Consider the following 26,360-nt stretch of genomic DNA (forward strand, 5'->3'; position numbering starts at 1 on the left):
ACATGCTAACATTTTCCTATGTCGGCTCCAGACACTGTTTTAAAATATAGCTTTGGGGGTACAGCACCATGAGAATTGTGGCTGACTTGTTCTGAAAATAACTTGAAGAGAGAGAGAGGTTAGGTTGTTTTCGTTCTTCCCCATTACAAACGGTGTTGCAATGTACATCTTTCTCCATGTCTCCCTGTGCATATGTATGAGAATTTCTCTAGAGCAATTACCGAGAAAAGGAAGTAGCTCAATCTTAGGGCATATTCATAGTCAACTGTACTAGGTATTGTCAAGTATCTCTCAAAAATAATTTTAACAATTTATACTCCCACTAGCCACCTGGTAGATTTTTTTCCCCCCACATCCTTGCTAATATTTGATGTTTTCAACTTTATGCCAATATGATGTGCCTGACATGGTATATTACTAAGTACAAGTGAGATTAAGATCCTATTCATATGTTTATTAAAAATTCAACTGCAGACCGGCTGGCATGGCTCAGTGGTTGAGTGTTGACCTATGAACCAGGAGATCATGGTTCAGTTCCTGGTCAGAGCACATGCCTGGGTTGTGGCCTCGATCCCCAGTGGGGAGTGTGCAGGAGGCAGCCGATCAATGATTCTCTCTCATCATTAATGTTCCTATCCCTCCCTCTCCCTTCCTCTCTGAAAAATAAAATAAAATAAAATAAAATTATATATATATATATATGTATATATATATATACATATATATATATATATATCAGGAGAGGAAGCTGGAATTATATAATATTTGAACTGTAAGGGTATTAGAGACATCCAGAGAGTTTAACTAACTGGTTCAAAGTCACATGGTGTTAATGGCAGTGGTGGAACTGCTCATTCATACAAATGACAAAATATTTATTGGGCCTGGAGGGCATGTATGGGGGCGGGGGGGGGGGTTGGTAAGGTATGTACACATATAATACCTTAATAAAAAAATGAAATTTTTTTTTATATATTTACTGGGCCTACTATGTGCCAGACACCGTGAAAGGAGACATCTACTCTGAGCACAACAATACTCTTAGTTACCCAGCCTGTTTCTCCCTCTCTCTTTTATGGGGACAAGGGGGAGTGGAGGGTGTGGGGAGGGGGAACTGAGGGGAATTAAAAGCAAAAGCTTATAATAACAATTTCTGTGCTCCACTGAAAATCATCTTAGCTGAAAGGATTACATCTCTTTACCAAGTTCTTTTTCAGCCTCTGGGTAGATATTTTAGAAACAGAGTTTATATGCAATACAGATCATAAAAATCGCCAATGCAGTTATCAGGACCTAAGATATCAGATCATCTCAATGCATCAACATGTTAACAATGATTATCCTCTGGTAATTTTATGGGTGTTCTTCACTCTCTTCTTTTTTTACCTGTATTTCAAGTTTTGTAGATAATGCAGTTTAGAAACAAGAAAACAAAATTCCTTTGTATATAAAAAAACAATTTCTTATTTTTTTTAAAAACTGATCTCTAATAAGAGCTAGTTTTGAATATTACATATAAATAGTAAGCACTGGACATTATTGCCTTAATTATCTCGCAATATGTTTTAAATAATTGATATGTGAATTAAAATTAAAAATTGATATGCGAATGTGTTTCCTTGCAAAGGACAAAACATTTTGTTTGTGACTGCATGTGGGAAAACTATACCTTGTATAATGCTCCACAGAACTGCCGAAGTTCTGCCATACATCATCCAGTCCTTTTTTTATTATTACCAGTAATGTCAGAGAGGAAGAAATATCAATGATGAAAGAGAATCAATGATTGGCTGCCTCCTGCACGGTCCCCATTGGGGATCGAGCCTGCAACCTGGGCATGTGCCCTTGACTGGAATCAAACCCAGGACCCTTTATTCTGCAGGTCGACGCTCTAACCACTGAGCCAAACCGACTAGGGTGCATCACTCAGTCTTGAGAAAACCCAGGGAGAAGGACCACAGAGGTTTTGTTAACCCAGTTGTACGGCAAAGGAATCAAGGCTGACTCCGAGAGCTAATGTCTGGCCCAAAGTCACACCATCACTGGTGCCTCTGGGTTTCACAGACTAGTCACTTGCTGGCATTTTCCCATGAGCGCCCCCCATAAAACACAATGGGAAGCATTATCCGTGAGAAGTCGCTGCCATGTACAGACAGCATCAGGACCTGTTCCCCTGGAGCCTACCCGCTGGGAGACACGTTTCATAGTGACTATGAGCACCACACAGGGCAGCATGGAAAGTTGAACTTATTTTAGAAAACATACTCAAAGGGCACAACGATCATGCAAATGACTGACCTGACTCCTTCACGAAGCGAACAGAAGGGCTCTGTGATGATTTTGACAATGGGCCGGGGATAGAGATGTTGAAACAATCAGGGGTGGGGAGGATAGTTCAGGTAAAGAAGGTCCAATACATGGTGATGGGAGACTTTGGGTGGTGGGCACACAGTACAACATGAAGATCATGAGTCACAGAAATATACACTTGAGACCTACATAATCTTATTAACCAATGTCACCCCAATAAGCTTAGTGGACAAAACAAGAAGAATATTTTCTACACTTAAAGGAGGCACTGTGCGTTGCGACTTCACGGTGAAGCCCACGGGAACGGATCTGAGAGAAGAGGCCTTGGGAAATCTGTGTCCAGGTAATTTTTTTTTTTTAATAATTCAAGCCTGTGCTTATATCTTCTAGTTTATGAACATCCTTATATCACCCAGTGAACCACGCCCAGTTGCTTCACTTCCCAGGGCTAGGCAAGCAGAAGAGACTAGAAAAATAGTTGTTTACACATGTCTGGCTCACAGTCAAAAGGAGAACACCCTTGTCATCAGTTACAATGCAAAACAGCCAGCTCTCCCTTTACAAGGTTCTTCCTCCTGAGAGTCAAATCACCCCGAGGCCGAGTGCTGAGCACTGCCATCTCTTATCTAGCCGCCTTTAGGCAGAGCATGAGTAGAGCTACCTGCCCCCATGTAATTTAGGAGTCAAGATCTTTGCAGCAATGACATCTTCGGAGCCCTAACCTGCCATGTCAGAAGTTCAGCTGCCGGGAAGGGCCTCTGTGAGGACCCTAGGCACGTGAGGGGGCGGAGGGCCTGTGCGGGTGCTCAGGCCAACAGCCAGCACTGACCACAGACACATGAGTAAAGACATCTCCAGACGACTCCAGCCCCCATCTGAGCTCCAACATCATGGAGCAGAGAAAAGCTATCCTGCTCTGCCCGTCTAAATTTTTAACCAACAAAATCCATGAGCAAAACACAATGGCTGTTGTTCGCCACTGAACTGTGGGGTGGGGTGTTACCGGCAATAGGACAGTCCTGTGAGATCCCGGCGTGCTCTCTGAGTTATTAGAAAAAGACAACATTATGTTTGGTGGTAAATGGCCTTATTTGTTTTCCAATCCAAGGCAACCAGGCAGTCGCTGATTAACCATCTACAGGGCAATTCTCGAATAGGGCATTTACTGAACCCCAACACCATCTCGTTTGTGAGCCAGCAACTGCCAGTGACTCTTCACGCAGGATGCTGGGGGCACTGGGGGCTTCACTGTCCTCGGAAAAGTCACTCTTTACTTCGGTGCCCGCTCGGGAATGAACTGTCCCCGCCTCCTCCTCCCACATCTGTCACGCATCTCTACTCTCAAGCCACGAGCCCAGGAGTCAGGCGTGGCCCTCCCTCTTCCTTGCCCCTCACCTTGAATCCCGCATCCAGCTGTGTGAGCTCCTCCATGAAGCACCTGGAAGCAATCCGCACCTCTGGGGGCTCCAGTGAGTGACGCCCCTAGAGCTCCTGAGGGCTCAGCAGCTGGACCACAGCTGTCCCCTGGTTCCAGGCTCCTCCTTCCACCCCAACGCCAGTGCAGGCTGCCTCCCGGCTGCCTCCCACTCCTGTCCGTCCCCTCACAGTCCTTCTCACGCAGCAGCCAGAACCATGTGCATGGAGGTTGAACCTAAACTCCTCACTCAGCCCTGATGACCTGGCCCCTCCATCCTCCTTCTCCTCCACTTTCTCTCACTCACTGGCCTCCAGCCACGCCGGCCTGCTTTCCATTCCTGTCTCCTGTCTCTCTCTCCCCAACCCCTCAGGGCCTTTGTGCGTGTCTATCTGGACTGGAACATGAACCTCACCTTCTTATGGCCCCGTTTCTCATTGCCAGACTCAGCATAACTGTGGCCATAGCCCAGAGGGCTCCTTCCCGGGCGGGCACCTTTGGGTCCGGATCACAGCTCACTGTGTCCTTCACAGCGTCTTCTCCACGCATGTGCGCCTACTGACCATCCCCTCACCTGCCTGCTGGCCGTCTTTTCATGACCCTGGAAGCTCCAGCAGGCAAAGCCCAGGCCTGTGCCCACCATGTTGCACACCTGTCACATGACTCCTATCCCCTCCCTTCCCCCATCCCTTCCATTTCCTTCCAGTTTGACCATGGCCTAGTAGTTCTCCAAGTGTGGTCCCCGGCCAGCAGCAGCGGCGCCTGGGACACAGAAGAAACGCATGTTCTCAGGCCCCACTCTGGACCTCCCAGAACAGAAACTGGGGTGAGGCCCAGCAACGCGTCCTGTGACAACCTCCAGGATGTGATGCACCTGCAGGTTCAAGAATGACTGCCACAGACTCTTCTAGAGACTCCCATTCTACAGCAGTGTGCCCCAAAGGGTGAGCGTATTCCGCTGGTTCAGAGGGACAGCACTAGGTCTTAGGTTAACATAAATTTTTTAAAAAGTAGGTACTCAAAGCCAAATGGCTTTTGGAAAACCTTGTGTTCAAAGACGCTGAATCCATTTCCTTAAGGCAGGGAGTCTCGGAAGCATGAATATGGCGATATACATTGTAAATCATTAAGACCTAGGGAAATGGGCAGAACTACTTCCCAATTCTAGTTAGCCACAAAACCTCTTTGTTCATCTCCTACATGCCTGCCAGATCTGTTCTGGAGTCTGAGAAACACACTTTGGAAAGTGTCCTAGCGTAGGCTTTCTCAGAGAAAACCTTTCTGGCACCATCCCCCTCCACTGCATCTAAGTCCCTGGTGGTCGCTGCTATGAGCTTCCTGCATCTTCATCTCCTTTGCTCTTGTCTGTATTTGAAGAGAAAAGCCTCATAGGAGGTGCATCATAATGTCTTAATGTCAGTTAAAAACAACTTTGGTCTTTATCAAACCTGGAGATGTTGATCAGGGCAGACCTGGAAGGAGAGGACATGGCAGCAGGTCCAGGTGGGATTGGAGAGAGAAGCGGGTGTGGCCTCCTATCCCGTCGGGGAGAGCCATGAGGTCCCTGCCTCGGGTGTGAGAGAACGGTCCTCTAACGAGTACCCCAGACCCTGCTTCCTACCTGGAGCTACGAGAGCCCTGTTTTCTTCCCCAGGCGAATGAGGCGAGGAGTAAACACTACACAGGTGACTGAAAACTCTCTGGGCCTGGCAGACCCCGCAACCTGGAGAGGGCTGAGCCAGCTTGGAAATGGGACGTTAAAACGCCCATGTCACACAGCCAGTGTTGACTTGATCAGGGCTAAGGGTCAGCTTCCTAATGAAATTTTACAAGCTCCGTTGAACACCGGAAACATTTGCTTCTCTAAAAGCAGCCCAAGAACCAGAAGGTCACAGTTCGATTCTCGGTCAGGGTACATGCCCAGGTTGTGGGATCGATCCCCAGTAGGGGGCGTGCAGAAGGCAGAAGATCAATGATTCTCTCTCACCATTGATGTTTCTATCTCTCACACCCTCTCCCTTTCTGAAATCAATAAAAGTTTTAAAAAAACAAACAAAAAAACAAGAGCGAATAGATTTGTTTGTACTGCAATCTGACATCTGCAGCATAGACGACCCCAAACCTTCGGGGTACAGAAGCGGTTCTGTTCGGGGCCGCCAGCCCCTCTGTGAAGATGAGGTGGCCAAGCGTGATGGGAGAGGCAGCGCAGTGATCAACAAGTGGGTCGTGAGCACATCCGCCACATTCATTGGTTTTGCAACCGCAGGATGTGATGCCACGGGCCCTGCCGTACACTCGGGGCATTTGTGCTAAACACGGAGCTCGCACACAGGACCACAGGGGAGAGCGGTCAGCGGTGGCTCGGCATGTGAGTGGACTGGCTTTGGCGTGGCGGTCTAGCTGTTCTTCCTTAGTTACATGTCAAAGTCAATGAAACAGGAGAGGGAGAGATGCATAGGCGAGCAAGGGTTTTCAGAGACTATTCTGTTTGATACTGTAATGATGGATGCATGTCATTGTACGTTTGTCAAAACCCAAATAATGTACAACATCAAGAGTTAATCCTTATATAAACTATGGATTCTGGATAAAAATTATGTGTCAGGCCCTGGCAGGTTTGGCTCAGTGGATAGAGTGTCAGCCTGCGAACTGAAGAGTCTCGGGTTCAGTTCCAGTCAAGGGCACATCCTCAGTGCGGGGCATGCAAGAGGCAGCAGTCAATGGTTCTCTCTCATCATTGATGTTTCTGTCTCTCCCGCTCCCTCCCTCTCTGAAATCAATAAAAAAATATATATTTTTAAATGATGTGTCAAGGTAGGTTCGTGGACTGTAACAAATGTACCACTTTGGGGGGGGGGGGGGGCCAAGTATGTGGATAATGGTGAGGCTATGCCTGTGGGTCTGTAGGGAGTATATGGGAAATCTCTTCCACTCAGTTTTGCTGGAAACCTAAAACTGTTCTAGAAAGATAAATGACTATTTTTTTAAAGATCAATAAAATTAAAAGTTTCTAAAGACCTTTTTTAGTCATGCTTTATATAAGATTGAAAAAACTTCAATTGGCCAATTATTAACTCTACCATTGGTAACAATAGTGTGGTAGCAGAGGCTTGGAGAAGGAGGGGGATAAGGATAATAGATTTTTAAATCCTCCCACTGTCCCCACCCCACACCCACCCATGCACTTCCTGGCACTGTTACTTTAGGGGTCCTGGCCACTCCGGGAGTGTGCAAGGGCTGACATTTCTATTGGAGCACTGACCATTTCCTTTGATGATGTGATTAGATATCTGTCTCAGCCACCTGACCAATGATTCAGGAAGTCAGGGACTCTGTCCTATTCAGCGTATTGCCCCAGCCCCTGGCCCAGTGCCCAGAACTCAGTAGAAGCTCAATCGACGTCTGTTGGTTGAAGAGAAGAAGTGAAGCAGCAATGGTTTGATGTTCATTTAACTGCCACATGTGTTTTAAATATGGGCTCTCAATGTTCAAGTTTAATAGAGCTTGAGGAAATGCACCAATTAACGTTAGGACATGCGTAACACGACCTGTTTTGAAATTGCTAAACAGCTAACTAAAGTCTGACTGTGTCACCAGAAACAAGATACTCATTGTACAGCCCCGATGGATTTACATGAGCAAAATGCAAAACAGGGTCAATCATGGGATCTTTCCAGAACAGTTTCACATTTAGCCAAGGGCTAGTGAGTCATTCTTCAAAATATGGGTGGTAAGCCCAGCCGGTATGGCTCAGTGGTTGAGCGTCGACCCATGAATCAAGAGGTCCAGTTTGATTCCCGGTCAGAGCACATGCCTTGGTTGCGGGCTCGATCCTCAGTGTGGGGCGTGCAGGAGGCAGCCAATCAATGTATCTCTCTCATCGATGTTTCTATCTCTATCCCTCTCCCTTACCCTCTCTCTAAAATCAATAAAAATGTATTCTTTAAAAAATACTATGGGTGGCAAAACCTTCCTTAACTTTTTAAATTATATCTACAAAATGCTATATAAATAAAACAAGTATTCTTTTAATAGGAAGCTCAGAATGAAGGTATTTGCGTGTGTCCCCATTCTGTACCTGCCTTAAGTCTAATTGTCATAACAAAATCAGACTTCTCTGGCATCTAGAATCTTGCCAAAAGCCAAGAATTCTGAATATTACTTTAGGGCAACTCAATACATTTGTTGTCCAGTTTTCCTCTTTAAGAGAAATGGCATTAAAGGTTTTATAATATGAATGACCTGTATATTGAAATATGATTTATTTATTAATTATGTTTTCCCCTCCCCTGTTTTATTGGGGTATAATTGACAAATAAAATTGTAAGACACTTAAAGTATACAACATGATTTGATATATGTATACATTGTGAAAAGATTCCCCCATTGAGCTAACACCTTACTATTTACCTTTTAATTTGGATCCCACATATGTGATAGCATGTGGAACTATCTTTCTCTGTCTGATTTATGTTACTTAGCATAATATCCTCTAGATCAGTGTTTCCCAACCTTCTCTCATGATGAGAATCACCTGGCGGAGTTGTTAAAACACAGATTCCTGAATCCCAACTAAGAAGTGCTAAACTAGAATTTTTGGGAACATATAGGTAAAATTGTATACTTAACTAGTGCTCTAACACAGATGTTATATACAGAGCACTAAGTTAGGTATGCAATTTTACCTATATGTTCCCAAAAATTCTAGTTTAGCACTTCTTAGTTGGGATTCAGGAATCTGTGTTTTAACAACTCCGCCAGGTGATTCTCATCATGAGAGAAGGTTGGGAAACACTGCTCTAGATCCATCCGTGTTGTCACAAGCAGCAGGATTTCCTTCCTTGAGGCTGGAGAACATCCCACACAGCACATTCCCTTCACCCATCATCCCCCCGAGCCTCTCCTTTGTCGCACTTGGCCACTGAGAAATGCTACCATGAACCTGGGTGCTTCCATCTTTTGGAGTTTAGTGTCTTTGCTTTCTTCAGATAAATACCCACAAGTGGAATTGCAGAATCATGTGGCAGTCCTATTTTTACTTTTTGAGGAAGTTCCATACTGTTTTCCATAGTGACTGAACCAATTTACATTCCCATGAACAGTGAGAAGGGTTCCCTTTTCTCCACATCCTCACCCACCCTTCTTATCGCCTGTCTTTTTCATGAGAGCCATCCTCCCAGGTGTGAGGTGACCTCTCACTGTGGTTCTGATACATTTCCCTGGTGACTTGGAATGTTAAGCCCCTTTTCATGTACCTGTCGGCCACCTGTATGTCTTCTTTGAGGGAATTCTATTTTCTAAGGTACCAAGAACTAAATCACAATTCCGTGAGGGGAGGGAGGGATTTTATAAATAAATGTATTCAGTGGTGTTGAGTAAAATTCACTCTCTAAAAATATCATTTACACTGAGTTTATTTTTATAGACAGTGCAATCCTTCTTCAACATTCTGATTTTGTTCCCAATCTAACTTACTTTTTTCAAAGTCTACAATTTGATAAGCTTTTTAATTTTTTAATTCTGGAAAAGCACAGCTAACATAAAATTTGCCATCTTCCCCACCTTCCTAACTCACTTCGAGGATTGGTATCATGGTTGCCGTAGGTCAGATTCAGAGAACCCATTAAAAGGAAGGTGTGGCAGCTGCTATTATAAACCTCTGAGTGAAAACAGACCCACCGTGTCAAGACCGGTTTGGCTCAGTGGATAGAGCGTCAGCCTGCGGACTGAAAGGTCCCAGGTTCGATTCCGGTCAAGGGCATGTATCTTGGTTGTGGGCACATCCCCAGTAGGGGGTGTGCAAGAGGCAGCTGATCAATGACTCTCTCTCATTGATGTTTCTAACTCTCTATCCCTCTCTCTGTAAAAAATCAATAAAATATATTTTTTTTAAAAAAAGAAAGAAAACAGAACCGCTGTGATCAGCGCTTAGAGGAATATTGTAGGAATATGAACTATGTGAAGTCGATGTTCATGTATCCACACAGATAAATCTCAAATCCATAATGTTGAGTGAGTAACAGCAAGTTAATGAGAAACAGTTTATTTATGTGATGTTTTTAAAGACACACAACACCATCTATTATTCTGGTATATAAGTATACAATGCACACATATAAATTTTAAGGTATAAGTAAATTTAGAGTATTTAAGCCTGGCCAGCATGGCTCAGTAGTCAAATGTAGACCTATGAACCAGGAGGTCACAGTTCGATTCCCAGTCAGGGCATATGCCCATGTTGTGGGCTCGATCCCCAGTGCAGGAGGCAGCTCATCATTGCTGTTTCTATCTTTCTCTCTCTCTCTCTCCCTCCCTCTCTGAAATCAACAAAAATATATTTTTTAAAATAAAAAGGGAGTGTTTAAAGGCAAGGGTAAGGAGTATTTAACACATTACAGTGGTTCCCTCTGGGGGGTTCCCTCTGGGGGAGGTCATGGGCCAGGAAGCCTATGGCTTCAGCTCTGTCCCTTGTCCCCAGTTTGCCCGATGTCACTGGAGATGGGGGTGATGCAGTGGGACCCAGCCACATCCTGTCTCACGCAGCTGACGCACCAGTGAAGGGAGGCAGACAGAAGACACACACACACTGCATGTGGGGTGCTGAGACGTGCTAGCAGGTGAGAGGTCAATGTGGGGCTATCTCACACGGGAAGATCAGGGAAGGCGTCCCTGATGAGGTGGTATTCATGCAAAGACATGAGTGACACAAGGGCCATGTGTTTATATTGGGGCAAAGCTCTACATCTGTAAAACTTTCTTTTGTTTTGTTTTGGGGTTTTTTTAAGTACGTAAATACAGCAAAGTGTTAACACTTGTTCCATCTCCGCAGCAGGCTCACAGTTATTCTCTGTTTAGAATTTTTCATGATAAAACAAGAGGATTTTTTTGAAGTCCACTACCATCAATTCCTGACAGATCAGGAGAAAAGACAGCAGATGGCTCCGGATTTCTCCTGATGGAATCTCTCGAGCCTGTGGCCACAGATGCCCTTTCCTTAGGGGTCCTGCAGCCTGGGGGCCCCTGAGAAACAGCCAGGAGCGGGCAATGCCGCCTCGCCGTCTGGCTATGCACGCTCGTTTGGTTATCCATCTGTATTTATCTACCTATCTTGGCTTCCCAAATACAATATGTGTCTTGTCCAACACAGTGTTCTGCTTTGAAAGGAAGGAGGCAGAAGTGGGGGGGTGGGGCGAGAGAAAAGGAAGGGGTAGAAGAGGAGGAGCAGATCAAGCACATGTGTGTTAACTATGGGAAAAGGCATCTACACAAAGCAGTGAGGACATGAGGAGTAAATCAATGTGACGCATTGACAGCGAAAAATAGGACCTCTGGGAGCTGGAGGGAATGCACATGTTATCGGGAATCACACCCCAACAAATATAAGGTATAAGTATAGGTAAGTATAGGTATAGGTATAGGTAAGTATAGGTATAGGTATAGGTATAGGTATAGGTAAGTATAGGTATAGGTATAGACATAGATATAGATGACATAGATACAAATATATAGATATAGATTAGATATATATACTAGTAGATATAGATATATAGATATATATAGATATATAGATATGTAGATATATAGATATGTAGATATATAGATATGAATATGGATATGGATATGGATATGGATATAGATATAGATATAGATATAGATATAGATATAGATATAGATATAGATATAGATATAAGTATAGATATAAGTATAGATATAAGTATAGATATAAGTATAGATGTAGATGTAGGTGTAGATGTAGGTGTAGGTGTAGCGATAGCGATAGAGATTATATAGATATACATATAGATATAGATACATATGTCCAATGATTTCCCTTAGATAAATTCCCGGGAGTCATGTTGCTGAGTTAAAGGGGGACACAGTGAAATGTTGATAGAGTCTGCCAAACCGCCCTCCAGAGGGCAGTCCAAATTACACTCTCCCCATAAAGGGGCCAGAGTGTCCCTGCATCCATCCCCTCTGGGGACTTCTTTGCTAAGACCTATAATAGAGACCTATTTTCCTCTTTGCTGAGCTGACAGGTAGAGGATGACACTGGGTGGATGTCTTACATGAATTCTTCCATTTCAGAGGAGAGTGAGACTGAACACCTTTTCTTCTATGTTTTGAAATATTTACATTTTTCCCTTGGTGAGTGGCCTCTACTTGTCCTTTTCCCATTTCTCTACTTCAGGGTTTATCTTTTTCTAAATAGTTCATAAGAGTTCTTTATTATGTTAGGAATATTAACACTTTTCACATTTGCTACACATATCTTCAGCTTATCTTTTAACCTTGTTTATGAACACTTTTTTCATAAAAGTTTATAGTTTTTATACATCAAAGGTAGCTAGCTACCTTTTCCATTATTGTTTTTTCTTTGCTATTATGCTTAGGAAGTCCTTCCCCACACCAAGGTTGCAAAAATACACCTCCTTTATCGTATAACACTACTGTCACCTTCTTATTTTCTCCCTCTAGAATTAGTCCTGGTATAAGGAATAGGGTAAAGGTGCAGTTTTATACTTTTAGCAGAAGTTGTCTCATCACCATTTATTTAAAAAAGCCATCTCACCTGAGTGGTTTCAAATGCTTCCTTTGTTTTATACCAAACGTCCATATACACTTGAGTCTAATTCTGGACGTAGAAGAATGAAGCTGTGAAAAATTCAAAGAAGAGCCGAAACCGGTTTGGCTCAGTGGTAGAGCGTCGGCCTGCGGACTGAAGGGTCCTGGGTTCGATTCCGGTCAAGGGCATGTACCTTGGTTGCGGGCGCATCCCCGGTGGGGGGTGTGCAAGAGGCAGCTGGTCGATATTTCTCTCTCATCGACATTTCTAGCTCTCTATCTATCTTTCTCCCTTCCCCTCTGTAAAAAATCAATAAAATCTATTTTTTTTAAAAATTCAAAGAAGATATTAAATGTATCACTTCGGTAAAGTCACAGTGCACCCTTCTGGGTGGATCAAAAAATATATTCCATTTTTACTTGCTAGGAGGGATTAAGCAAAGAGAACTTGGGGGCATGGACAACAGTGTTGAGATGGAAGAGGGCATAGAGGCTATAAATGGTGATGGAAAAAATAAAACATTCTATTTTTAAAAGAAACAGGGCACATTTCTAGCTATAAATAAGTCATGAGGGTGTAATATACAGCATGGCGACTGTAGTTAATAACACCATATTGCATATTTGAAATTCTCATCACAAGAAAAAAAATGTAACTCTGTGGTCATGGATACTGATTAGACTTACTGTCTGACCATTTTGAGACACAGATGCACGGGAACAAATTATGAGTTCACTGGGGACAATCTGTCCTGTGCTTTTGAAAGTCCCCTCATCATACAATGGTGAAATGGTTTCTTTTTTTCTCACTTGGAACCTCAGCGGCCACTATCACCTGAATCAATGCCTGGCATCCAAAATGCAGCTCTAAGGTTTTTTCCTCTGTAAGTTCTTTGCCCCCAGAAGCTTAGCTTCCACCTCAGGATTTACTCTACAATACTCACGTAGCATCCCTTCCCGCCCTGGAGGTGGGGAGAGGAAGCGAAGTGCCAAACCTACTGTCATAATAAACATTAACAGCTTCACAAAACAGACGGGGGCAACTTGGGGACAACCCAAGTATAAAAAGACTTTTTTGAGGCTAGTCGAACAAAATAAAGTTGAATATACACTGGGTATTAGATAATGTTAAGGGATTATTGCTCATTTTACTTGGTAGTATGATAATGGTGGTGTGTGTGCGTGCGTGTGTGTGTGTGTGTGTATGTGTGTGTGTGTGTGTGTGTGCACTCATTTCTGTTAGTGATACTTTAAAAAACAAATAACATCATGGGTTTACTCTCACACGGGACCTACAAATCTTGGAATTGTAGTCTTCCACATCACCTAGGCCAGGCATCGGAAACACATTTCCATTTACAGGCCAACTCCAATTTAATGGTGATGGGCTAGGACCATGGTTGGCAAACTCATTAATCCACAGTGCCAAATACCAACAGTATAACGATTGACATTTCTTTTGAGAGCCACCTTTTTTAAACTTAAACTTCTTCCAACGCCACTTCTTCAAAATATACTCCCCCAGCCCGTGGTACTTTGTGGAAGAGCCACACTCAAGGGGCCAAAGAGCCGCAGGTGGCTCGTGAGCTGCAGTTTGCCGACCATGGGGCTAGGAGAAACAGGGTATCAAAGCAGCAAATGGCTGCGGGTTCTACTCCCGGTCAGGGCACTTTTACGAGTCGAAGAAAAAAGTCGTGATTCATTAGCGATGTTGGCCAAGGGCATGAGCTAGGGCAGTGGGGCCGTAGGTACTGTGATTAGCACCGTGAGAACCCGTCTAGTGGTCTTCCGGGAGCTCATTTCTTGTCAAGGCAACTAGTTACTTCTTCAGACAGCTCTGTCCACTAAGTGATTTTTCATAGCTTGAGCTGAAATATTACTTTCTGGAGCTTACAACCACGTGACATGATGGTTAAGTTTAGTCCCTGGGGCCAAACAGTGTTTGAACTAGCTGGGAACATCATCCTCTCCCTTCCAAGCTCAAAACATCACACAGTCCTCCAAGCACTCCTCACATGGCCTGGGCCCCACCGCTCCATCCTCACCACTCGCCCGTGACAGGGGCCAAGGTGCCGCTGCCCCGCGCGCCCCCCACCCCCTGCCTGCCTCCCTCGTCCCCCTGTAGCACAGAAAACTGTCTGTGACGTCACGTTGTCAAAGCATAAACCCCAAAATGCCGTGACTGGGTTACTGTCTTGGTTTGCAGAATCTCTGCGTTCATTTTTAATTCAGATGTTCTATCTTGAGCTCAATATGGCTGGTCTGTTGAAGCCTTCTGAAATCTTTCGAGTCGTCCTGGCCAGGGGGCTCAATTGGTTACGGCATCCTCCCATTCACCAAAAAAATGGCTGCGGGTTCTACGCCCGGTCAGGGCACGTACCTGGGTTGCTGCTTTGATACCCTGTCTCTCTCCCCTTCTCCCTTTCTCTCTCTGAAATCAATAAAAACTTATGTTCAAAATAAACCCAAAAAAGAACACACGGCACAGAAAAGTGGTGATCGCTCGAATTCCCTAGAACTCTGGAAGACCCAAGATTGGTGTGACCAAGATTGCTAACTCTGGTGAACAACACAGACTGATGAACAAGAACAGGCCCAGAGATAAGGAGCCATGGGGCAGACTGTTGGACCTCAGAGGGAGGGTGGGGATAAAAGGGAGAGATCAACCACAGGACTTGTGTGCATACATATGAGCCTAACCAGTGATCAAGGACAATAGTGGGGTGGGGGCATGAGTGGGAGGGGTGGGGGATTGGATTGGGGGTGTTGAGGACAAATATGTGATACCTTAATCAATAAAGAAATTAAAAAAAAAAAAAAAAAAAAAAAAAGATTGCTAACTATGCACCAGAGTCCTTTTGCTCCAACTGGGGACATGGCTACGCTCATCACCCCCCCCCCCCCCCCCCCGCCCATGCAGTTAGGTGCAGCCATGCCTGAACTTGGTGGATGGGGGCAAGGGGAGTGGAAGTGACTGACCGCTTCTGAGCTGACCCATACAGCCCTCCCAGGCTTTGCTCCCAAGCTTTCCCCTCTGGCTGGCCTAGAGCCGAACCCCTCAGGTGAGTTTGGAAGCCACAGGCTGACACCTGGAGCCCTGCCTGCAGCATCGTGCTGACATCTTCACAGGAAAGCCAGCCTTCTCTCCTCTTTGGGCGTCTACCTGTCACAGCAGCTAACCTTTCTGACCCAGTAGAACTAAGTTACAGCTAAACCGAAGCTCTCCTCACCTGTGCCAGCCTGTGACTGTCCCTTTCCGAAGGAGACAGAGGCCATTCAGAGGCCAGGACAATCCTTCTCAGCATGTCTGACAACTAAAGTCCTGTCGGTGTGTGACCATGAGAAAGATGGGAACCTTGCCTTTGGCTGGCCCGGGCTTGGGCCACAGCCACAGAGCGCAAGGGCAGATTCCGATGATGTCAGGGCACGGCTTGCCTTGACCCTCAGAGACACGAGTCCCACCCCGCAGGTCTTGGACCGATGCCTGACTGCCTCCTCGGGCTCTGTGGCCCTGGCCTCATCTGTGCTTCCTTCCAGAAATGCCACAAAACACTGCCCGTCGTTGTCAGGGGAGAAGCTGCCAAAGGCTCTTTCAAAAAGCCACCGCGACCTGCCCGGCCAGAGCGAGGCTGCACCCCACGGCCCACCTTCTGAACGAAGCATTCGGCTGATCGATTGGGCAGGGATGCACCCGCGGACAGTTCACTCCCCGGGCAGAGTCCCCCTAGCAGGGCACATCGGCTCCACTCTTTCAGCTGCTTCTACTCAGCACCAGAGACTTCAGAGCGAGCTCCCTCCCCAATGGACCGGCACTTAGGTAACGAGTTACATTAAGAGAATTAGCAGCACGTATTGCATGTAATTGCCTGTCCCACCCAGGTCTAGGCAACGATTCAAAGGATAAATGACTGACGAACAGAACACCTTCACCGCAGGTTCATTGGCTTTGAGGTCGTCCCAGTACAATGTTCTTCACCTGTTAGAGCCATAGACCTTTTTACTAAGTTGGTGCAATGTCTTGACCCTTTCACAGAAAAATATAAATGCACACAGGTGCACGCATATATGACACATGATGTCAGGCACACACAGCATGCCTAGTTCACCCGTGATCCCAGGCTCATGCACATTCCAGCACGGAGGTCAGTAACCACTCCCTCTCAAGGGCCAGATTGTACCGGGTCTGGCACTGGGGCCACACAGTCCCCATCACAATTACTCAGCTCTTCGTTGCAGAGCAAACGGTGGCCTGGCTGTGTCCCACAAGACTTTATTTATAGACTCTGAGTTTCATATAATTTTCACGTCACTAAAGATTAAGCTTTTCATTTTTTCAGCCATTTCAAAAATAAAAAGCTATCATTCGTCAGTAGTCTGTACAAAACCTGGTGACAGACCACAGCTGTAGGGCATGGGTTCCAGATACAAAAATATTACATTTTGAGATTCACCCGAGGATATTTTTCCATTGATTTTTAGAGACAGTAGAAAGGAGGAAAGGGGATGGGGGGGAGGGGAGAGAGAGAGAGAGAAAGAGAGAAACACTGATGTGAGAGAGACACATGGATTGGCTGCCTCCTGAATGTGCCACAACCAGGGTCTGGGGTCAAACCTGCAACCCAGGTATGTGCCCTTAAGCAGGAATTGAACCCGAGACCCTTTGGTACAAAAACCAACACTTTCATCACTGAGCAACACCGGCCAGGGCTTCACGAACTTCCATGCTGAACGTAGGCAGCAAATCTCAGCAGTGTCGGCAGTAACGGTGCTGGGCCCCCAGCAGAAATCCCACATCAGAGCACTTCCACTCAACGCAGAAGCGCAATCGTGCTCGTCCTATTCTTGAGTTACGGTCACTGTTGGACCTTCTGCTGATCTTGCTATGTAAATGCATTGCTGGAGAAGCACATCTACTCTATCACAAATGTGATTTCTATGTTTTGATAGCTGTACTTCAGTGTCACTGGTTTCCTTTCCAACCCTAGACATTTCACTTTGCGGATTTAAAAACAGATTTCTGAGAAGCAGGCCTAGCTTTCGCCAACTACCGAGGAGGCCAGGGTTTGGGGAAGGTGAGGGGCCGGGCAGGAGCCCAGCATCACCTACCAGAGCGTTCACGTCCTCCGTCTTGTGGATGAGCATCCGGATCTCCTCGGGGTCGCCGCTGAAGATGGCCTGGACCAGCGGCGGCTGCAAAGGCAGGAGAGTCTGAGTCACAACTGTGATTAAATACATTCGACTGCAGGCAGAGGCAGGAGGCTGGAAAATGTGTTCCCCAAAGTGAATCCAGCACGGTCAGATGGACAGGCCCCAGGCCCCCTCCCTGGGAGTCTAGTGGGGAGATGCATAAAGAAATAACTGTAACATGATGTGGAGGCCGTGACACAGTCACACCTGACCTGGGGCTATTGGTGTGACATGAAAACTGTGGAAATTGTGGAAACAGTTGAAATTGTCCTTGACAGGCCCTGAACTTCCCCATCGTGGAAAGGACCAAATCTGCGGTTCTGTGCAAACGGTACCCCGTGACCCCCACCTCTCATTGGGCAATGTCCCTGGTGCCCCGTTCCTCAAACAATCCATTCCCACAGGATGTTAGCGGCCGTGCTGCTGGCCTCCTCAGAGCTTCCGTGTCCATGTTGGGGAACCTTGGACATCATTCCCGAGCACTTCCCATCGCGTTACCAACAAGCACTGAGTATTTTAGACTCAATCACACCCACTGCCGACCCACAGGCTGTGGGATGGAGGCAGGTGAGGAGCAGGAATGCAGCCGATACTCAGCACTTCCTACTCTCCTCACCCGCATCAAGCAAGACCCAACGCGTAGTGGGGTCTGTAGAGTGTGATGGTCTATCGAGCTGGAAGCGAACCCAGCTCTGCCGGGGCAGGCAGGTGAGGAGAGGGGTCTAGACAAGCTTCAGAAAACACCTTCATGAGCATGGGAAGGGCAGGCCAGGTGAGACCTGGGGGCCTGCACTGTCAGAGGTGCGGAGACAAAGACACAAAGAGCTGATACATCTGAAATTCTGCCCACCCGAGTGCGAAGAACAAGAGGCCCCAGGGTGAGAACCCTGTGCAAAGCCAGCTCCACGCCTCAGCTCCTTCCCTGCACCACCGGGGTGCGCACGCTCTCTGCGGAACCAGGCCCTCACAGGACTGTTACCAGGAAGAAATAAGCTATGTATGGGAAACCCCTCTACAGCCATATAACCCTAAACAAACAATATGTTTTCTTTTTATATTTTTTTTATTTTTATTTTTTATTGATTTCAGAGGGGAAGAGAGAGGGAGAGAGCGATAGAAACATCAATGATGAGAGAGAATCATTGACCAGCTGCCTCCTGCACACACCCCACTGGGGATCAAGCGCACAACTCAGGAATGTGCCCTGACCAGGAATTGAACCATGACCTCCTGGTTCATGGGTCAATGCTCAACCACTGAGCCACACCCACTGAGCTCAACAAAAATAATGAATCACGTTTATCTGTCTCATAATCCTCTACCTGCTGCGCTCCGGGCCAAATGCTCACGTGCACTTTCCCCGCCTCTGAACCCCAAGAGAAAACAAATCGCCACGCCCAGTAGCCACAGATGGCAAGCAGAGGCAGAGCCCCGAGGATCTGGGCGTGGAGTCAGCAGTTGAGAAGTTCAGGTGCTGAGAGGCAAGCCCGTCCCAGCAGTGACACACCTCGGGGCATCACCCTCAGGACGCAGCCAGGTGAGAAAGCCTGTCTCTCCCTCGCCAGTGGCAGAAACGAACACGACCCTGTGGCATTCGGGCGTCCTCGCACTTCTCAGGAAAGGCCAGGGCTCCAGCCACAGCTGGATTGTTCCCAGGAATGACGCCCCACAAGGCTGCCAGGCAGGGAGGCCAGCTCAGCCCTCCACAGGGAGGGTGCACACAGCTCCCCACGCCCTGGGCACCGCCCTGGGCCTGCCTTAAGGGCATCCCCAACGCCCAGCAGAGGGCGGGGTGCACACCTGTCCACACCCGGGCGGCTCCACTGTGGAGGGGGCTGTCAGTGCGCACAACTGCCGGCATCCACTGGGAAGGAGAAGCCAAGCTACTGTTGGAACTCCTCCGTTCTGCACTCACAGGTGCACATACAGATACACCCATGTCTACATGCCTGCGTTTGCACGGGCGTCTACCCGTGTGTGTGTGTGTGTGTGTGTGTGTGTGTGTGTGTGTGTACACGGGGGTAGGTGTCCATTCACATACAAACCCCTCACACTCCCCGAGGAATAGGTTGAGCCTGTTCCCCCACGTCCTGCCAGATGCAGCCTCCAGCCCCCGCGGGGCCACAGGGCCGCTGCCACATCCTCGTCCTCACAGTCATGAACCCAGGCGTCACCGGCTCCCAACCAGAGCTTCACCGGCGCATGCTTTGCTTGAACGGAAGCTGCGTGTTTGCAAGGATGTAATCCTTGAACTAAACTACTGTGACTCTTGAGCAAGTTAGTGTGGTTGTTTTTTTTTAAGACATAATGTGCCCAGCCTGCATGTCTCAGTGGTTGAGCGTCAACCTAGGAACCAGGAGGTCATGGTTCCATTCCTGGTCAGGGCACATGCCCGGGCTGTGAGCTTGATCCCCAGTAGGAGGCGTGCAGGAGGCAGCTGATTCATGATTCTCTTTCATCATAGATGTTTCTATCTCTCTCCCTCTCCCTTTCTCTCTGAAATCAATAAAAATATATATTTTAAAAAGAGACATAGGGGTGTTTCTTTTTTCTCTCTCCACGTCCCCAAATACAACATGCCCAGCAAGCACGCTGGCATTCTCATTGGCTGGGGTTTTAATCTGATCCTGCTGACTTCTTTTTTCCTAAGTATAAACGACTACTCTGGGAATAAATACTTAGGGGAAAGATAGATCTAAATACTGTCTCAGCCAAAACCGGTTTGGCTCAGTGGATAGAACGTTGGCCTGCGGACTGAAAGGTCCCAGGTTCGATTCTGGTCAAGGGCATGTACCTTGGTTTCGGGCACATCCCCAGGAGGGAGTGTGCAAGAGGCAGCTGATCGATGTTTCTCTCTCATCGATGTTTCTAACTCTCTATCCCTCTCTCTTCCTCTCTGTAAAAAATCAATACTTTTTTTTTTAAATACTGTCAATTACATAATTTTAAGGAAGGGGAACTATGCTAAGTACAGCATCCTTGCTCATGAGTGTAAAGCACTTAGACTGTATTGATCACTGATTGGAAACGGCTGTATCTTTGGTGCTTTCACCTTGGCCTTTATAAGGCTTCTTAGAAGCAAAGTCTTCCCTGAGAAAGAGTAGGGTCCTAAGCCTGGGCACGGACGGCTTTTCTTGTTGAAGTTTCAACGTGTGACACTAGCAAACGCGAAACAGGAGTGCTTCGGGTGCAGCTGGAACAAAGCGGATAGATCCCAATTCACAGCAAGGGTCCAAGTTACAGAAAGCAAATAGTGGCAGGGGACAAAGAGAGATTCTGACGCCATGAAACCTCCGGTTATCGTTCCCCACAGAAACGTAACTTACGGGTGATGTTTGGAAGAACTGCATGCCTGAAAGCTGTATCGCTTTATTAACCAATGTCACTCCAATAAATTCAATGTTAAAAAAAAAAAAGAAAGAAAAGAAATGCACACTCTTAAGGGAGGTCTGCAGGAAGTTCAGCTTCTATTAGGAGAACTGCCTTGGCCTGCCCCGCTGCTATGAACTGGCAATGAGGGCCAGGTGCTATGGATATTTTCACAGCCCCTCAGGTAGACTCAGAGGCACAGGAACACCTCCTGTGCCTGCCTCACCGATGGCGCAGGTGGGCGTCAGCCTTCAGACGGGACCTGTCCTGTTCCAACCTCATCTTCTATCAGCACAACCCTCTTTGCACAGCTGGTGACATCTGACTCCTCTCCAACGGAGAAGTGCAAGGCAGAGGCATCCCTTGAAGTTGGCAGCCACTATGAAGGATGTGGCTAGCCTTGCTACCACTAGAAACTAGAAATGTATCTGCAAAATACCAGTGTCTCCATACCCATTCCCCATCAGCCCATGAAATGCAACGTTTCTCGATTTTAACCTCAGTCTTTGAGAACAAATGGAGAAGATACCTGATTTCCACAAATAAGATGCTGAAGCAAGCATGTCTGGACACAGTATTCCCAAATTTTGCAGTAGAGTCACAATTCCACTAGGGGGAGCAAGACGGTAATCTGTCACCTGGGAGATGGGAGTGAATGCTCGGGTTGTGTCCTTAAGAAAATTAAGGTGGCTGGAGGATGAACTGTATTCAGACATAAAAAGAACTCGAGCTCCTGAGAGAGTTCCTATATAAGCAAACACACTAGCTCTGTACAGAGCCAAGAAAAAACTTCCCTCTTGATCCCTCAGGGCCCAGGCATCATTCTCATCTTTGCAAACCCCCATTCCAATCATTCCCTCAATTTCACTTTTTAAAAGTGCATCCAACAGGTATGTATGCATGCATGTATGTATGTATATACTAGTGGCCCAGTGCACAAAATTCATGCACCAAAATGCACAAAATTCATGTCCCTCAGCCTGACCTGCACCCTCTCCAATCTGGGACTGCTGGCTCCTAACCACTAGCCTGCCTGCCTGCCTGATTGCCCCTAACCACTCTGCCTGCCAGCCTGATCACCCCCTAACCACTCCCCTGCCAGCCTGATTGACACCTAATTGCTCCCCTGCCAGCCTGATTGCCCCTAACTGCCCTCCCTTGCCACAACCTGTCTCCTCTGCCGGGACTGGCCTCCTCCACACCACACGGAGTTATGGAACCCCCCAGGCCTCACTGCATGGAGTGGCTGCTGGGCCCCGCCTCTGCTGTGAGCATGGCCATCTATGTGGTGGTCATCTTGTGACGACCATCTTGTGATGAAGTTGCACACAAGGGCCACCTAGGCTTTTTTTTTTTGTTTGTGTGTGTGTGTGTGTGTGTGTTTCAAAGAGGAAGGGAGAGGAGAAAGAGATGAGGGAGAACTATTGATCAGCTGCCTCCTGAACACCTCATACTGGAGATCAAGTCTGTAACCCGCGCATGTGCCCTCACCAGTAATCGAACTGTGACCCCTAATTCATAGGCAGACACTCAGCTACTGAGCCATGCCGGCCAGGTGCATCCAGCAGTTGAAGAATAAAGTCCATCATGGGTTCTGTGGGGAGAGGGCCACCTGCATAGAGTATCCACGCCAACCTGCAATTAGGCCCTGGGTCCCTCCCCCCAAATCCCCTAACAAAACCATCAATTTGGTTTTTTGCTAAAACCTTTCTCGGGGCACTTCACGATCCCTTTGCCAGAGTGGCGTGTGCTCTTTACTAATCCGTCAGCTCCGGACCATAAGCAGAGTGACACAGGCTGTCATGGGGCATCCGTAACCGTCAGTGGTGAGCAGTCCAAGAAGACACCCCAGCAACACGTGCCAAATTCCTGGCTCGCTGCTCGACTTTTACTGAATTGATTGGGTCATTAAAGGCTCCAAGTATCAAAGAAAACATCTTGCATTCGAATCAGGAGTGGGCGCTGGGAATCAACCAATAGCCAAGAAGGGGAAATGATATTCCGAAACATCTGTCCATACTTGAGTATGCCGAGTACAGTGTGCCATGAGAGCAGGCTGGGCGTGCTGTTAGGAGCTGATAGCTGATGCAGCAATAATCCCGCCATATGAAACCCCCAGCTTCTAAAACATGCCGAAACACTTCATTAAGTCACAGCCGGGCTTTGGTTGAGGCAGAGCTTGCATTTTTACAAAAGGATAATAAAAATTTGTTCAAGTCACTAAATTTAATAGGCAAAACTTGTTCGCTCTATCATGGGGGTCCCTGTGTGATCTGCGGAGCGCACCATGGAGTGCTTCCTGAATATAGATCACTCGCTACTCAGGGAGATAATGATGATCATAATATCTAAATCTGTGTTCCTTAAGAGCTGTACAGAATATACTGCGTCCTCACAGCATTTTTAAAAAAATATATTTTATTGATTTTTGAAAGAGAGGAAGGGAGAGGGATTGAGAGTTAGAAACATCGATGAGAGAGATACATCGACCAGCTGCCTCCTGCACACCCCCTATCGGGGATGTGCCCGCAACCAATGTACATGCCCTTGACCGGAATCGAACCTGGGACCTTTCAGTCCGCAGACCGACGCTCTATCCGCTGAGCCAAACTGGTTTTGGCCCTCACAGCATTTTTAATGCAGGTCCACATTCTGGAAAAGTGGCCTCCTACAAACTACACTGCAGAGCAAATGTCTGTAACATTTCCAGTTACTTCCAATTATTATTAATAACAGGGAAAAAAATCCCAAGTATCAGTAACATCCTATCTGTAGCTATCCATTAACTCTTTAAATATTATGAAAAAACTAGAGGCCGGATGCTTGACATTCGGGGGTTGTCTCTCAGCCAGGAGGATGTCAGACTGCCAGGTTAGGCCCCATGGGAGCAGGCCTAAGCTGGCAGTCAGACATCCCTGAAAGGTCCTTAGCACTGCCTCAGAGGCAGGAGCCACTGCACTCATCAGCCATAAGCCCGGCTTCTAACTGACCACCAGGGGGGAGCTCCTGTGTTGAGTGTCTTCCACCTGGTGGTCAGTGCGTGTCATAGAGACCAGTCATTCCACCATTTGGTTGATTTGCATATTAGCCTTTTATTATATAGAATAACTCTATTTGGTCAGGAAGTAAAAAAAAAAATAATTTATTAACTATACCTCTTCCAAAATGAGAATAACACATAGGCATGGGCTCTAGTTATTTAAGGACCAATTATCCAGGGTGAGGAAGATGCACCTCCTTCCACAATAAAACAATCTGACCAAACGTTAGGAAACAAACTGCAGCACTCTAAGGAGGGAGCTCTGTGGGGATGAGTTATCAGCAGGATAAAGGCAGGTGTTTGAGCGGATTTGGAAGAATGAGACGAAACCACCTTCCTTGTTGGAGGAAAGTCCATGAAGAGGTCAGAAAAGTAAATAACGCAGTGAGGAGAGCACTGAGCCAGCAGGCGGAATTTACCCCAACCCTCTGGGCACACAGGAACCGGGCTCTTGAACAAGAGTTTCTGCAAACATTGACGCCATCGCTTGTGGGCCGACATGGAGGAGCTGAGGAGGAGCTGGAGAACCCTGTAGAAGATTACGGCCATGGCCCAGGGCTTCACCGGGAAGAACTCTCCCATCCCCTTTATTTTAAATATATACTTTTATTGATTTCAGAGAAGAGGGGGGGTGGAGAGAGAGATTGAAACATCAATGACAAGAATCATGGATCAGCTGCCTCCTGCATGCCCTACACTAGGGATCGAGCCCACTACCCAGGCTTGTGCCCTGACCGGGAATCAAACCCTGACCTCCTAGTTCCTAGGTCGAAGGTATTGTGGGTTCCCCGATTGCTCCTCACAGGGATATAGTCAGCGGAAGCAGCAGATACTGTTTTCAGTCCTTTGATGTTGCTTTATTCCTGGATGCAAGTTTGGATCAGCAAGTTGGCCGCTTTCCTCCCATCTTTATATAGCGCTCAGACCTCCTGCCCCCAGACACTAATGTTTCCAGGTGAAACGGAGGTTACTTCCTTTCGCTCCTGGCCCTCGTCCATCGCCCCTCCCCCAACCCCCGCCAGCCTCTGTGGAAGGGAGCCCTGCTGTGCCAGACTTGTCACTGGGTCACTGCATTTAAGTCATTTAGGTCGCAGCATTTCAAAACTGAGCCAGGGCCATGAGGGGGAAAGCAAAGCACCGCGAGGCAGGCGTGCCTTGCCAAGGGCGCATTCTGACCACCTCCACCACCAACTCCCTGCATCTCTGTTCACTCCGTCTACTTCCAAAAGGTCTGAGGCCAAACCTGCATGGCGCTAAGTTCATGAAGCAGCGATCGGGAGCTGACTTTCAAGATAAGTCCAGTTAAGCAAGAGCGCAATTTACGCAGAATATTTAAGTCCGTGAGGCTGTAGTAAAACGAATACAACAATGTACTTCTACAGCAGCTCCCTGTTTTGAAAAATTGTTGTAGAGGTTTTCCTCGGTTTTGCTTACATTCTTTGTGTAACAATCGTATAGCATTTGAATCCACGGGGTTTCGGGTAGGAAAGGTGATTTAACCGTGTTAGCCAATATGAGCTGTTCCAGCGACCTTTCTGGGGGGGATATGCACCCGGAGGTGACGTTCAGAGGGTGAGGGTACTCAGAGCTGTTCATTTGGTCTGTTCAGATTCAGAAAGGAGTCCTTGGTTTCAGGACAGGTTGTACAAACCTGACTGATGGATGCCCAGTACATACGGCCATTATCTTACTAACAGCACAAATAAAATAGTATTCCTAAAGAAAAAAAAAATAGAAAATGATCTATAAGTACAGTAATAATTTCTTATGGTCAATAGTAATTATGATTTCTGAGAATCTCAGAAATTGGAAGCTAAGTAAGGCAATCCAAGTGTCCTTTAAAAACAACCACAAGCCCTCGTCAGTTTGGCTCAGTGCATAAGCATCGACCTGCAGACTGAAGGGTCCCGGGTTGGATTCCGGTCGTGGGCACATGCTGGGTTGTGGGGCTTAATCCCCAGTGTGGGGCCTGCAGGAGGCAGCCGATCAATGATTCTTTCTTATCATTGATGTGTCTATCTCTCTCTCTTCCTCTCTGAAATCAGTAAGAATATGTAAAAATTTAAAAAACAACCACAAAATTGGTGTATAGACATAAAGGCCTCCATCTGGAAGGTGGAGGATGGAATGGCCACATGAGCCATGTGCAGTAACCCACCATATGAAGTCGTTCCTGGTTTAGGCAAACTCCGAATTGGGTGTGTCTGGCATTTGTTAGAACCCAGATTCTTTCAAAACACCAGGAAGCCACTTTTTGCTCAAACAAGTCTTTCCAAAGACCTTGATGGTTTCTTTTAACCCTCCTCCTTCCTTCCTGTAGGTTTTTTCTCTGAGTCCCATGCATATTCTTTGGGAAAGGAGATAGCAGCCACCTCCCACCACCTCTCCGCAGGGAGCCAAGTAGGGGATCAGGCACTCTCTGTTTCCACTCAGGCTGTTCAAGCCACTCTCCCATGGAAGGTGGGGGGTTGACCA

General features: G+C 46.9%; 1 protein-coding gene across 7 annotated transcripts in view; it reads right to left on the reverse strand.

Annotated features, from left to right (window-relative positions):
• ANKRD44 (ankyrin repeat domain 44) overlaps positions 1-26,360 on the reverse strand; it is a 196,214-nt gene that overhangs the window by 102,183 nt on the left and 67,671 nt on the right. For all 7 annotated transcript variants that reach the window (XM_084893133.1, XM_084893132.1, XM_084893131.1 and 4 more), the window contains exon 2: positions 17,396-17,479. In XM_084893133.1, the coding sequence (XP_084749259.1) occupies positions 17,396-17,479 (84 nt within the window). The remainder of the gene's footprint in view (positions 1-17,395; positions 17,480-26,360) is intronic.

This window comes from Pipistrellus hanaki, assembly GCF_964339955.1.
Source record: "Pipistrellus hanaki genome assembly, chromosome: 8".
Classification (NCBI taxonomy): Eukaryota; Metazoa; Chordata; class Mammalia; order Chiroptera; family Vespertilionidae; genus Pipistrellus; species Pipistrellus hanaki.